This window comes from Branchiostoma lanceolatum, chromosome 2, assembly GCF_035083965.1.
Source record: "Branchiostoma lanceolatum isolate klBraLanc5 chromosome 2, klBraLanc5.hap2, whole genome shotgun sequence".
In the NCBI taxonomy this organism is placed as follows: domain Eukaryota; kingdom Metazoa; phylum Chordata; class Leptocardii; order Amphioxiformes; family Branchiostomatidae; genus Branchiostoma; species Branchiostoma lanceolatum.
Genome location: NC_089723.1, coordinates 57,342 through 72,963, shown reverse-complemented (window position 1 = coordinate 72,963; position 15,622 = coordinate 57,342). Strand labels below are relative to the sequence as shown.

At 54.1% G+C, this 15,622-nt stretch overlaps 1 protein-coding gene across 1 annotated transcript in view; it reads left to right on the top strand.

The window, feature by feature from the left end:
• LOC136427101 (neuronal acetylcholine receptor subunit beta-4-like) overlaps positions 1–15,622 on the top strand; it is a 33,787-nt gene that overhangs the window by 7,391 nt on the left and 10,774 nt on the right. Inside the window, exons 3-6 of the mRNA XM_066415815.1 lie at positions 4,405–4,550; positions 6,067–6,111; positions 6,948–7,057; positions 7,512–8,673. Of these exons, the coding sequence (XP_066271912.1) occupies positions 4,405–4,550; positions 6,067–6,111; positions 6,948–7,057; positions 7,512–8,673 (1,463 nt within the window). The remainder of the gene's footprint in view (positions 1–4,404; positions 4,551–6,066; positions 6,112–6,947; positions 7,058–7,511; positions 8,674–15,622) is intronic.

Here is a 15,622-nt window from a genome sequence, read left to right as displayed (position 1 = left end):
CTGCGTGCTCCTATCCCTGTGTTATGCCGTGCTGTTCTGCACACAACGTTCTCCTATCCCTGTGTTATGCCGTGCTGTTTTGTACACAACGTTCTCCTATCCCTGTGTTATGCCGTGCTGTTCTGTGCATAGCGTTCTCCTATCCCTGTGTTATGCCGTGCTGTTCTGTACACAACGTTCTCCTATCCCTGTGTTATGCCGTGCTGTTCTGTGCATAGCGTTCTCCTATCCCTGTGTTATGCCGTGCTGTTCTGTACACAACGTTCTCCTATCCCTGTGTTATGCCGTGCTGTTTTATGCATAGCGTTCTCCTATCCCTGTGTTATGCCTTGATGCCATGTGCACTGCGTTCTCCTATCCCTGTGTTATGCCGTGCTGTTTTGTGCATAGCGTTCTCCTATCCCTGTGTTATGCCGTGCTGTTCTGTACACAACGTTCTCCTATCCCTGTGTTATGGCGTGCTGTTTTGTGACCAGCGTTCTCCTATCCCTGTGTTATGCCGTGCTGTTTTGTGCATAGCGTTCTCCTATCCCTGTGTTATGCCTTGATGCTATGTGCACTGCGTTCTCCTATCCCTGTGTTATGCCTTGATGTTTTGTGCACTGCGTGCTCCTATCCCTGTGTTATGGCGTGCTGTTTTGTGCATAGCGTTCTCCTAGCCCTGTGTTATGCCGATGCTGCCTGTGACCATCTGTATCCTGCTTACACTTTAGTTTGCGTTGTGTTGTCCTTTTATACCGATATATTGTCATACTCCGGCGGCCATGAACCTGTCCTTTTCAAGGGTTGTGCTGTTCTGTTTATGTGGACATGTCTACATGCTGCTCTTCGACATTATCCCCCAAATTCCTTCTATTCTTTTGATGTGATTATCTTGAGCATTTACATAGTCCGCACATGTGCTAGTTACCAAGTTCATCTCGTGGTGTCCTGGCCTGCCTTAACAGGAAAAATAGAGTCGTTTTAACCAAGTATAAGTGTCACGAGTGAATTGGGAATGCACGTATTTTCAACTGTCACCATTTGATAAAATGAAAGATGAGGTCAGTCATTGCATCATTTTAAATATTGTCATTATCTCAAGTAACTTTTCAATGCTCTTAGTTTTCGAAGACATAAATTCTGGTAAGCAGCATAGGGTACAGGCATTCCTCCAAGTGCACCTAAAATCGTAAGTAATTTTGAAAGATGGCACACAAACAAAACCGACAACGGTCAACCTGTCCTGAAAACCCCTGCGGAGCCTCCTGTGGCCACTCGGCTAGTTTCTCATCAATCTCCATGGGAGGAACCAGCAGGATGCCGCTGTAGTGTGTCGTATATACATCATCATATATACATATATACATCACCATATATACATATATACATCATCATATATACATATATACATACTGACTAGGCTCTGCAGTGTAGCCATACATTCATGGTATTTGGTAGGTTACTGGTTAGCACTATCCAGGTAGGCCCAACAGTGTATACATACATGTATGGTGGGATAGCACTACATAATGTAGGCCCTACAGTGTGTACATACATGTATGATGGGATAGCACTACATAATGTAGGCCCGACAGTGTGTACATACATGTATGGTGGGATAGCACTACATAATGTAGGCACTACAGTGTTTACATGCAAGTATAGTAGGTAAGCGCTACGTGATATAGGTTGTAACAAAAACTGTAACAACATAGATTGTAGCCTCCAAATTGGTATTCCAATTTTTGACGGCGGCGCAACTGGCGCACTCGAAATTCATTCGAAAAATTCTATGGAAGACCGTGTGATACAACTCTCGAACCCCATGATACGAAAAATTAGCACCCGGTCCGGAACACCCGTTTTCGCGGCCCAGGTATGACAAATACATGTATGGGGTGTATTGTGTCCATATCCGATCATCTGCCAGGAGTAACCCAAGTCATGTATGGTCCAGCAGCCTTCATGAATGATCTAAAATCTGGATTTATACGTTGCCAAGATGGGAATGTTTACATTATGGGATGGTATCACCGATATCTAGCTCACACGTCCACACGTGTTCCACTAACGCACACATCCGCGTGTGTTCAACTAATGCACACATCCGCGTGTGTTCCACTAACACACACATCCGCGTGTGTTCCACAAACACACACAGCCGCGATAAACTCTTAACCTGGCTACATCAGTCGCACACTGGTGTCTGTTAATTTTCCCTTTTTATTTCATTATATCAGCCAGAAACCGACCATTTATAGCGACAGTTATCACACACTCTACGGCATCCTGTCGATGTGTTGCTTAGATCAACGTAAAATTGGGACACAAACACCGCTGATCGCACCATCAGCTATTGTATAGCCTACGCCAAGGGGACCGAGTTACGTTTCTCACGGACTTTATAACACAGCCAAGTAAAAATGTCTTACCTTTCTGTCACATGGCTTACTCATACCCTAACTGCCGCGTATGTCGAACTCTGAAAAGTTGTTAATTACTTAACTCAGGACAGGCTTAATAGGTGGTGGTGAAACTTTTCCAATAGCCCCACCGACTGACTTCACGAGGGAGTGATATCCTGTCTGGGTCATCAGCAGCTGATGTGATGCTAATGTTATATCAGATATAGCATCAGCAGCAGGTGTCATACTGATGTTATATCAGATATAGCATCAGCAGCTGATGTGATGCTAATGTTATATCAGATATAGCATCAGCAGCAGGTGTCATACTGATGTTATATCAGATATAGCATCAGCAGTTGATGTGATGCTGATGTTATATTAGATACCTGTACATAACCGTATGTTATATCAGATATAGCTCGTCAGCTTTACTGTGCTCTGCAGCTGTAATACTCAGCTGTGCTACATGCTGTCTTGCTATTCGACACACTTTTGAAAATACAATTAATGCCTACAGGAAACTGAAACACGGCCATGTTGACATTAACGCAATATAGATTTTTGTTTACATCTCTAACTCTATTGCCTTTATACCAAAGAAAATGGCGTTCGTATCTGCTGGATCAGAACCAGTGTGATTTAAAGCGTGCATTTCCCAGCAGGCTGTGCGGCTTGTTTCCCGGCGGGCCGTGCGCGCTCCCGGGAGGTCGTGTGTCACGTGATATAAACGACGCTCCCGGGAGGCCGCGTGATTCAGTAGAAGATTGATGTTCTGGGGGTCAAGGTGAAGATAAAACGTAATCAGAGGAGATGTCGCTTGCCCTTCAGGTTATTGGGCGACCTGCACTAACGGCCGGGCAGACGGATGGGTCGGGCTAAATGTTAAAGGATAGGCTCATCTCAAAGCGGCACGTAGCGCGGATAGATGGCTCGGTCTTAACTTCATATACAGGCGAAATGTCAAGGGGAGGGGTCGTCTCCAAGCTTCAAGCAGCTCACATACATCATTGTGCCTACCACTCACAGGGAGGAGGGATCGACTCAAAAATTCATCAGTACTGATCTTTTGGTAAAAAACTTTCCAGCCAGCTGTTTTGTGCTAAAAATGATTCTTTCCTTTGCTTCTATATCGTGGTTCTACTTTGCTGCTTTACGTCTTGCTATATACTGGAATGCTCCTTAGAACCAGCATGGATCTTCATCCGCAATGATAATCCGCGTGTCTGCATGTTTGTGGAAAACAAGAACCTCCGGGTAAATTGTGATGATATTTGTTATATGGTTAGCTGTTTGGAAGTCAAAGGTCAAGCTTAGGTTGACCCACCACCTACTGTGTGACCTTGGTACTGCAACAGAACTTTGTATCGTTTGTCCATGACTTGCTGTGGTCTCGATATTGCGGTGGTAGCCTGGTAGAATAGAATGAAAGGATGACATAGTGCATGTTTGGGCTTCCGAGATAGCTCCTTGGTCTTGAACTTAATGGTGGCTTTGCTCTAATTAGTTCAAGGAGGATAACTGAACAAAGGAGAGGCGGATTTCCATGATACTCGGTATGCAGATAGCAGCGATGTACATAGTGAAATACTTAACATGCAAATTTAGCACACACAAATTTTTGTAACGCTAGGAGCTTCAATAACATGACTTGGAAGGCTTAACATTAACAGATACCAATCATACAAAAAGGCGTTGGTTACGCTTTGCTGGACATTCCTGTAGGAACAATGTAGGATCATCAGCGATGTTCCATGGGCTTCCAAACTGGACATGCAAGTGAAGGCAGACCTTGCACTACCTACATTCATTAACTGTGTGTAGATAAGTGTTGTGTGTCAGAAGGCTTGCCCCCAAACCATGGTGGAGTACAGGGAGGGGTGGAGGCGCACCTGTGAGATGATTTCATACTTGTGACATGTTTAAGATAGTGAAATGTGTACTTAAGATGATGTGATTGTGCACTTTAAGAGTATTTCATGAATTTCTGAGTTGTGCGAACTGTTGCTCCCTGCAGAGACGCTGGCAGCAGAAGCGGAGGAGCGCCTGGTCCAGCGGCTGTTCAACGAGTCCCGCTACAACCCGCTCATCCGGCCCGCCAGGTACAACGGCGAGAAGGTCCTGGTCCACTTCCGCCTGTCCATCTCTCAGCTCATTAACGTGGTCAGTAACCCTTATCATCGATAGTTCTAACTCATTAACGTGGCCAGTAACCCTTATCATCGATAGTTCTAACTCATTAACTAGGTAAGTAGCCCTTATCATCGATAGTTCTAACTCATTAACGTGGTCAGTAACCCTTATCATCGATAGTTCTAACTCATTAACTAGGTTAGTAACCCTTATCATCGATAGTTCTAACTCATTAACGTGGTCAGTAACCCTTAACATCGATAGTTCTAACTCATTAACGTGGTAAGTTACCCTTATCATCGATAGTTCTAACTCATTAACGTGGTAAGTTACCTTTATCATCGATAGTTCTAACTCATTAACGTGGTCAGTAATCCTTAACATCGATAGTTCTAACTCATTAACGTGGTAAGTCACCCTTATCATCGATAGTTCTAACTCATTAACTAGGTTAGTAACCCTTATCATCGATAGTTTTAACTCATTAACTAGGTCAGTAACCCTTATCATCGATAGTTCTAACTCATTGATGTGGTGAATAATCAGCATCATTAATCATCCTTACTCATTAACGTGGTAAGTTACCCTTATCATCGATAGCTCTAACTCATTAACGTGGTAAGTTACCCTTATCATCGATAACGAAATGTATAGTAATGTATGTATAGTAATCACACAAAAATATACACATTTCGGAGCAAAACATAATGGAGTGCATTTAAACCGTATGTTTACGTATCATCGGATGAGGGTTAAACTCACGTGTCTCTCCCCACGCGACGACGGTGTGCGGGTTGTCGTTATGAGACATTCAAATCTTGGCAAAGCCATCGATAGGACTCCATTGGTGTTTTGGGTGTTTCTCTACGCAAGTGTCCCCATTCTACAGACAGTAAATACCTTGTTAAGAAGAAATGTAAATATTAGGAGTATATAGAAACTGTCCTGTCACTTAAGTTTTCAATACTGCATATATTGTCTCAGCAGTGGCGTGTACTGTACCCCTGAATATAAAGGTATCTGGTATCCAGTAAGTAGGAGAATGGGGCCCGTGGGGAGAGGGCCTCCCTCAATTACATGTTGATATCGATCGGTGCAGGCGCTAGGCTGGAGGTGATATAGACGATCCGAAAAGGGAAAAGCCTTCATTGTGGAGACCGCCATCGCAATGTATTTTCATTTGCAAAATCGACAAACCGAATCCAGTAAGATCGAATGATTATTGGAAGCAATCTTTTTAAAGGAGTTTGCTAACTAAGTCTTTAGTAAACTGGTTGGCAGGTTGCGAAAGTAAGGCAGAGGTTGTGCTCGGCGCCGGTAATATCGCAGTACCGGCCACCTGTGTAAACATGTCCGGTAAAGCCGCGATCCGTCACCGCGAAGTATGGCAAGCGGGAGCCGCGAGTGGGAGTTTGAGCCGCGTACGTGTGTGCGCGGGGGGGGGGTTCTGTGAACGTGAGGAGTTAGGAAATTTCAGCGTCTAGCCCCAGATATTTATGATACAAAAAATGATATTATATACTTACAACTTATCAATCTATTCCAGGACGAGAAAAACCAGAAAATGAAAACAAACGTCTGGCTTCACCAGGTGAGATATCACTTACTTCGCTCCATTCTGGGAGTATTCTTTTTTAGTCAATTAGGAATACTAGTTTTTTGAAAACTTGTAGTTTGAATACTAGTTACAAAAATGACCAGAAGAAATATGTTTATGAGCAAATTCGAATGGGATCCCATACGGGCAGATTAGTCGCAAAAATGTATGGGTATGATGTCGGTTAAGTAATGAGCCAACTGTCTGTTCTGAAGACATCCTCCAGGAGAAAATTAGAAACCAACGTATGGTTTGTTTTGATATTTCACAATTGCTAAGATATTTCACAAGAAAACCTGATTGAAATGTTAAAATCACCTGAATGTTCGTGAGGCTTGTTTCTTTTTGGAAACAGAGCACGCAAAGCACAGGCGGTAGGCAAAGGTATTGTCGTTGAATAGCTGCTGAAGTTCCGATCGTGACAAAGTGCTCGGCGCGGAGATCAGCCGTGGCAAACTTCCGAGCGAAACCCGAAGCGATGCCGAAGGCACGAGTGGGAAGTTCGGCAGAGTCCGAGTCCCGTAGGGGTAATTAGCGCAGAGGACGACGGGAGAAACCGTGCCCGCTAATGAGGGGGGGGGGGCATTTCCGGAGTGAGCGAAAGAGGAGACCGTCAGGAGAAACATGTACCGCGGCGGTTACCCAACATAAATACCGTAGCCTATTGCCCGTGCGCAAAGGTACAATGAATTGCAATTCATTACAAAGGACGTAATATCTCGCCTAAATGAAACATCATATCGATGTCAATAGGCCCTCTAGCCTTACGCCCCCTCCAATGCAGGAATGGTTTGTAGCCTAACGGTTTGCTCCCCTCGTACCCAATGCAGGAGTGGTTTGACTACAGACTATCCTGGAACCCGAGGGAGTACGACAACATCAAAGTGATCCGGGTCCCGTCAGAGATCGTATGGAGACCAGAGATTGTTCTTTTCAACAAGTAAGTTTGGTGGCAAAGGATGTGATGGGATGCAACACCATGCTGCGTTATTCTAATATTTGACTCTTATATCATGTCTTCCCACTGATATGCCGTTATCATCATGAATACGCGTGCTGTTGTAACTAAACCCGAGTTTATGTATGCCCGCATGTTCCAGTGCTAACGGTCAGTAAATAAACCCATGTTTGTTTATATGCATGTTTCAGTGCCAACGGTCAGTAAATAAACCCATGTTTGTTTATACGCATGTTTCAGTGCCAACGGTCAGTAGATAAACCCATGTTTGTTTATACGTATGTTTCAGTGCCAACGGTCAGTAAATAAACCCATGTTTGTTTATACGCATGTTCCAGTGCCAACGGTCAGTAAATAAACCCATGTTTGTTTATACGCATGTTTCAGTGCCAACGGTCAGTAAATAAACCCATGTTTTTTTATACGTATGTTTCAGTGCCAACGGTCAGTACGACGTCCAGCTGATGCCGAAATGCCTGATCTATTCCGGGGGGAACATCACGTGGATCCCGCCCGCCATCTACGAGAGCGCGTGCCAGATCGACGTGCGGTTCTTCCCGTTCGACCAGCAGAACTGCTCCATGAAGTTCGCGTCCTGGACGTACGACGGCACGGAGCTGGACCTGGTGCTGAAGGACCGGAACGCCGTCATGGACGACTTCAAGAAGAACGGCGAGTGGGACATCCTCAGGCTGCCCGGCAGGAAGAGCTCTCATGCTGGAGATCCGCTTCCGTATGTTTACTTTGATTTCATCTTAATGAGGAGGCCTCTGTTCTACACCATCAACCTGATCATCCCGTGCATTCTCATCACGTCCCTGTCGGTTCTGGTGTTCTACCTGCCGTCCGACTGTGGGGAGAAGATCACACTCAGCATCTCCGTACTGCTGGCCCTGACTGTGTTCCTGCTGCTGATCGCCGACATCATTCCGCCGACTTCTCTGGACGTGCCGCTCATCGGCAAGTACATCATGTTCACCATGATCTTCGTCACTTTCACAATAGTTACCACAGTGTACATATTGAACGTTCACCACCGGCACCCCAGCACGCACACCATGCCGCCCTGGGTCAGAACGGTTTTCCTGGACAAGCTGCCCAGGCTGCTGCTGATGAAGAGGCCGGTGTTGCACCGCAGGTTCAGCACCGTGGACGTGTGGGACCTCCCGCAGCCTTTTCTGTCCACGCCGCCCTCCAGCCTGCTCCATCATTCCACATCCTCGCTACAGCACCGCCCGGAAACGGCCAGCATGCTGGGAAATCACGTGGACGCAGACGATAGTGACACGTGCTTGAAAGCAAAGTCCGCCATTTTGTACGAGAACCAGTGTCGGAAGTACGCTCTTCGCGTGTCGGAGTCGAGCGCGCGGAACCCTCACGAGGACTTCCCGGAGGACGGCACGGACAGCCCGCACTACTCCCCGCGCACGCGCCCGGCGCACGCGCACTACAGGCATGGCGACCTGCCGCCGGATGTGCCCTACAGGCACGGCGACCCGCCGGATGTGCCCTCTGACCTACCGCCAGAGCTGAAAAAGGCCGTGAAAAACGTCAGATACATTGCGGATTACTTCCGGAGTCACGACCAAGACCTCAGTGTAAGTGCATGCTTTGTTCCATGATAGAAAAAGATGACGATGTGTTTGTTCATAAGATAACAAGACTTTTCCTGCAGACACAGGCTAATTTCTCGGGTATTAATCGGAAGCTAGGGAAACATGCCCCATCATTGAAACCAGTATATTGATATATAGCATTGATGCGACAAACAGTTTTCACTGTTGACAGAAGAGGACCACCTTCAGCTGATCCCATAGTGCGGGAATCGGCCTGTGTCTGTATAGTGCGGGGATGGGCCTGTGTCTGTACAGGGCGGGGATGGGCCTGTGTCTGTACAGGGCGGGGATGGGCCTGTGTCTGTACAGGGCGGGGATGGGCCTGTGTCTGTACAGGGCGGGGATGGGCCTGTGTCTGTACAGGGCGGGGGTGGGCCTGTGTCTGTACAGGGCGGGGATGGGCCTGTGTCTGTACAGGGCGGGGGTGGGCCTGTATCTGTACAGGGCGGGGATGGGCCTGTGTCTGTACAGGGCGGGGATGGGCCTGTGTCTGTACAGGGCGGGGATGGGCCTGTGTCTGTACAGGGCGGGGATGGGCCTGTGTCTGTACAGGGCGGGGATGGGCCTGTATCTGTACAGGGCGGGGATGGGCCTGTGTCTGTACAGGGCGGGGATGGGCCTGTGTCTGTACAGGGCGGGGATGGGCCTGTGTCTGTACAGGGCGGGGATGGGTCTGTGTCTGTACAGGGCGGGGATGGGCCTGTGTCTGTACAGGGCGGGGATGGGCCTGTGTCTGTACAGGGCGGGGATGGGCGTGTGTCTGTACAGGGCGGGGATGGGCCTGTGTCTGTATAGGGCGGGGATGGGCCTGTGTCTGTACAGGGCGAGGATGGGCCTGTGTCTGTACAGGGCGAGGATGGGCCTGTGTCTGTACATGGCGGGGATGGGCCTGTGTCTGTACAGGGCGGGGATGGGCCTGTATCTGTACAGGGCGGGGATGGGCCTGCGTCTGTACAGGGCGAGGATGGGCCTGTGTCTGTACAGGGCGGGGATGGGCCTGTGTCTGTACAGGGCGGGGATGGGCCTGTGTCTGTACAGGGCGGGGATGGGCCTGTGTCTGTACAGGGTGGGGATGGGCCTGTGTCTGTACAGGGCGGGGATGGGCCTGTGTCTGTACAGGGCGGGGATGGGCCTGTGTCTGTACAGGGCGGGGATGGGCCTGTGTCTGTATAGGGCGGGGATGGGCCTGTGTCTGTACAGGGCGAGGATGGGCCTGTGTCTGTACAGGGCGAGGATGGGCCTGTGTCTGTACAGGGCGAGGATGGGCCTGTGTCTGTACATGGCGGGGATGGGCCTGTGTCTGTACAGGGCGGGGATGGGCCTGTATCTGTACAGGGCGGGGATGGGCCTGTGTCTGTACAGGGCGAGGATGGGCCTGTGTCTGTACAGGGCGGGGATGGGCCTGTGTCTGTACAGGGCGGGGATGGGCCTGTGTCTGTACAGGGCGGGGATGGGCCTGTGTCTGTACAGGGTGGGGATGGGCCTGTGTCTGTACAGGGCGGGGATGGGCCTGTGTCTGTACAGGGCGGGGATGGGCCTGTGTCTGTACAGGGCGGGGATGGGCCTGTGTCTGTATAGGGCGGGGATGGGCCTGTGTCTGTACAGGGCGAGGATGGGCCTGTGTCTGTACAGGGCGAGGATGGGCCTGTGTCTGTACATGGCGGGGATGGGCCTGTGTCTGTACAGGGCGGGGATGGGCCTGTATCTGTACAGGGCGGGGATGGGCCTGTGTCTGTACAGGGCGAGGATGGGCCTGTGTCTGTACAGGGCGGGGATGGGCCTGTGTCTGTACAGGGCGGGGATGGGCCTGTGTCCGTACAGGGCGGGGATGGGCCTGTGTCTGTACAGGGTGGGGATGGGCCTGTGTCTGTACAGGGCGAGGATGGGCCTGTGTCTGTACAGGGCGGGGCTGGGCCTGTGTCTGTATAGGGCGGGGATGGGCCTGTGTCTGTACAGGGCGGGGATGGGCCTGTGTCTGTACAGGGGGGACATGGGCCTGTGTCTGTACAGGGCGGGGATGGGCCTGTGTCTGTACAGGGCGAGGATGGGCCTGTGTCTGTACAGGGCGGGGATGGGCCTGTGTCTGTACAGGGGGGACATGGGCCTGTGTCTGTACAGGGCGGGGGTGGGCCTGTGTCTGTACAGGGCGAGGATGGGCCTGTGTCTGTACAGGGCGGGGATGGGCCTGTGTCTGTACAGGGCGGGGATGGGCCTGTGTCTGTACATGGCGGGGATGGGCCTGTGTCTGTATAGGGCGGGGATGGGCCTGTGTCTGTACAGGGCGGGGATGGGCCTGTGTCTGTACAGGGCGGGGATGGGCCTGTGTCTGTACATGGCGGGGATGGGCCTGTGTCTGTATAGGGCGGGGATGGGCCTGTGTCTGTACAGGGCGGGGATGGGCCTGTGTCTGTACAGGGCGGGGATGGGCCTGTGTCTGTACAGGGCGGGGATGGGCCTGTGTCTGTACAGGGTGTGGATGGGCCTGTGTCTGTACAGGGCGGGGATGGGCCTGTGTCTGTACATGGCGGGGATGGGCCTGTGTCTGTACAGGGCGGGGATGGGCCTGTGTCTGTACATGGCGGGGATGGGCCTGTGTCTGTATAGGGCGGGGATGGGCCTGTGTCTGTACAGGGCGGGGATGGGCCTGTGTCTGTACAGGGCGGGGATGGGCCTGTGTCTGTACAGGGCGGGGATGGGCCTGTGTCTGTACAGGGCGGGGATGGGCCTGTGTCTGTTCAGGGCGGGGATGGGCCTGTGTCTGTACAGGGTGTGGATGGGCCTGTGTCTGTACAGGGCGGGGATGGGCCTGTGTCTGTACAGGGCGGGGATGGGCCTGTGTCTGTACATGGCGGGGATGGGCCTGTGTCTGTACAGTGCGGGGATGGGCCTGTGTCTGTACATGGCGGGGATGGGCCTGTGTCTGTACAGGGTGTGGATGGGCCTGTGTCTGTACAGGGCGGGGATGGGCCTGTGTCTGTACATGGCGGGGATGGGCCTGTGTCTGTACAGGGCGGGGATGGGCCTGTGTCTGTACAGGGCGGGGATGGGCCTGTGTCTGTACAGGGCGGGGATGGGCCTGTGTCTGTACAGGGCGGGGATGGGCCTGTGTCTGTTCAGGGCGGGGATGGGCCTGTGTCTGTACAGGGTGTGGATGGGCCTGTGTCTGTACAGGGTGTGGATGGGCCTGTGTCTGTACAGGGCGGGGATGGGCCTGTGTCTGTACATGGCGGGGATGGGCCTGTGTCTGTACAGGGCGGGGATGGGCCTGTGTCTGTACATGGCGGGGATGGGCCTGTGTCTGTATAGGGCGGGGATGGGCCTGTGTCTGTACAGGGCGGGGATGGGCCTGTGTCTGTACAGGGCGGGGATGGGCCTGTGTCTGTACAGGGCGGGGATGGGCCTGTGTCTGTACAGGGCGGGGATGGGCCTGTGTCTGTTCAGGGCGGGGATGGGCCTGTGTCTGTACAGGGTGTGGATGGGCCTGTGTCTGTACAGGGCGGGGATGGGCCTGTGTCTGTACATGGCGGGGATGGGCCTGTGTCTGTATAGGGCGGGGATGGGCCTGTGTCTGTACAGGGCGGGGATGGGCCTGTGTCTGTACAGGGCGGGGATGGGCCTGTGTCTGTACAGGGCGGGGATGGGCCTGTGTCTGTACAGGGCGGGGATGGGCCTGTGTCTGTACAGGGCGGGGATGGGCCTGTGTCTGTACAGGGCGGGGATGGGCCTGTGTCTGTACAGGGCGGGGATGGGCCTGTGTCTGTACAGGGCGGGGATGGGCCTGTATCTGTACAGGGCGGGGATGGGCCTGTGTCTGTACAGGGCGGGGATGGGCCTGTGTCTGTACAGGGCGGGGATGGGCCTGTGTCTGTACAGGGCGGGGATGGGTCTGTGTCTGTACAGGGCGGGGATGGGCCTGTGTCTGTACAGGGCGGGGATGGGCCTGTGTCTGTACAGGGCGGGGATGGGCCTGTGTCTGTACAGGGCGGGGATGGGCCTGTGTCTGTATAGGGCGGGGATGGGCCTGTGTCTGTACAGGGCGAGGATGGGCCTGTGTCTGTACAGGGCGAGGATGGGCCTGTGTCTGTACATGGCGGGGATGGGCCTGTGTCTGTACAGGGCGGGGATGGGCCTGTATCTGTACAGGGCGGGGATGGGCCTGCGTCTGTACAGGGCGAGGATGGGCCTGTGTCTGTACAGGGCGGGGATGGGCCTGTGTCTGTACAGGGCGGGGATGGGCCTGTGTCTGTACAGGGCGGGGATGGGCCTGTGTCTGTACAGGGTGGGGATGGGCCTGTGTCTGTACAGGGCGGGGATGGGCCTGTGTCTGTACAGGGCGGGGATGGGCCTGTGTCTGTACAGGGCGGGGATGGGCCTGTGTCTGTATAGGGCGGGGATGGGCCTGTGTCTGTACAGGGCGAGGATGGGCCTGTGTCTGTACAGGGCGAGGATGGGCCTGTGTCTGTACAGGGCGAGGATGGGCCTGTGTCTGTACATGGCGGGGATGGGCCTGTGTCTGTACAGGGCGGGGATGGGCCTGTATCTGTACAGGGCGGGGATGGGCCTGTGTCTGTACAGGGCGAGGATGGGCCTGTGTCTGTACAGGGCGGGGATGGGCCTGTGTCTGTACAGGGCGGGGATGGGCCTGTGTCTGTACAGGGCGGGGATGGGCCTGTGTCTGTACAGGGTGGGGATTGGCCTGTGTCTGTACAGGGCGGGGATGGGCCTGTGTCTGTACAGGGCGGGGATGGGCCTGTGTCTGTACAGGGCGGGGATGGGCCTGTGTCTGTATAGGGCGGGGATGGGCCTGTGTCTGTACAGGGCGAGGATGGGCCTGTGTCTGTACAGGGCGAGGATGGGCCTGTGTCTGTACATGGCGGGGATGGGCCTGTGTCTGTACAGGGCGGGGATGGGCCTGTATCTGTACAGGGCGGGGATGGGCCTGTGTCTGTACAGGGCGAGGATGGGCCTGTGTCTGTACAGGGCGGGGATGGGCCTGTGTCTGTACAGGGCGGGGATGGGCCTGTGTCCGTACAGGGCGGGGATGGGCCTGTGTCTGTACAGGGTGGGGATGGGCCTGTGTCTGTACAGGGCGAGGATGGGCCTGTGTCTGTACAGGGCGGGGCTGGGCCTGTGTCTGTATAGGGCGGGGATGGGCCTGTGTCTGTACAGGGCGGGGATGGGCCTGTGTCTGTACAGGGGGGACATGGGCCTGTGTCTGTACAGGGCGGGGATGGGCCTGTGTCTGTACAGGGCGAGGATGGGCCTGTGTCTGTACAGGGCGGGGATGGGCCTGTGTCTGTACAGGGGGGACATGGGCCTGTGTCTGTACAGGGCGGGGGTGGGCCTGTGTCTGTACAGGGCGAGGATGGGCCTGTGTCTGTACAGGGCGGGGATGGGCCTGTGTCTGTACAGGGCGGGGATGGGCCTGTGTCTGTACATGGCGGGGATGGGCCTGTGTCTGTATAGGGCGGGGATGGGCCTGTGTCTGTACAGGGCGGGGATGGGCCTGTGTCTGTACAGGGCGGGGATGGGCCTGTGTCTGTACATGGCGGGGATGGGCCTGTGTCTGTATAGGGCGGGGATGGGCCTGTGTCTGTACAGGGCGGGGATGGGCCTGTGTCTGTACAGGGCGGGGATGGGCCTGTGTCTGTACAGGGCGGGGATGGGCCTGTGTCTGTACAGGGTGTGGATGGGCCTGTGTCTGTACAGGGCGGGGATGGGCCTGTGTCTGTACATGGCGGGGATGGGCCTGTGTCTGTACAGGGCGGGGATGGGCCTGTGTCTGTACATGGCGGGGATGGGCCTGTGTCTGTATAGGGCGGGGATGGGCCTGTGTCTGTACAGGGCGGGGATGGGCCTGTGTCTGTACAGGGCGGGGATGGGCCTGTGTCTGTACAGGGCGGGGATGGGCCTGTGTCTGTACAGGGCGGGGATGGGCCTGTGTCTGTTCAGGGCGGGGATGGGCCTGTGTCTGTACAGGGTGTGGATGGGCCTGTGTCTGTACAGGGCGGGGATGGGCCTGTGTCTGTACAGGGCGGGGATGGGCCTGTGTCTGTACATGGCGGGGATGGGCCTGTGTCTGTACAGTGCGGGGATGGGCCTGTGTCTGTACATGGCGGGGATGGGCCTGTGTCTGTACAGGGTGTGGATGGGCCTGTGTCTGTACAGGGCGGGGATGGGCCTGTGTCTGTACATGGCGGGGATGGGCCTGTGTCTGTACAGGGCGGGGATGGGCCTGTGTCTGTACAGGGCGGGGATGGGCCTGTGTCTGTACAGGGCGGGGATGGGCCTGTGTCTGTACAGGGCGGGGATGGGCCTGTGTCTGTTCAGGGCGGGGATGGGCCTGTGTCTGTACAGGGTGTGGATGGGCCTGTGTCTGTACAGGGTGTGGATGGGCCTGTGTCTGTACAGGGCGGGGATGGGCCTGTGTCTGTACATGGCGGGGATGGGCCTGTGTCTGTACAGGGCGGGGATGGGCCTGTGTCTGTACATGGCGGGGATGGGCCTGTGTCTGTATAGGGCGGGGATGGGCCTGTGTCTGTACAGGGCGGGGATGGGCCTGTGTCTGTACAGGGCGGGGATGGGCCTGTGTCTGTACAGGGCGGGGATGGGCCTGTGTCTGTACAGGGCGGGGATGGGCCTGTGTCTGTTCAGGGCGGGGATGGGCCTGTGTCTGTACAGGGTGTGGATGGGCCTGTGTCTGTACAGGGCGGGGATGGGCCTGTGTCTGTACATGGCGGGGATGGGCCTGTGTCTGTATAGGGCGGGGATGGGCCTGTGTCTGTACAGGGCGGGGATGGGCCTGTGTCTGTACAGGGCGGGGATGGGCCTGTGTCTGTACAGGGCGGGGATGGGCCTGTGTCTGTACAGGGCGGGGATGGGCCTGTGTCTGTACAGGGGGGACATGGGCCTGTGTCTGTACAGGGCGGGG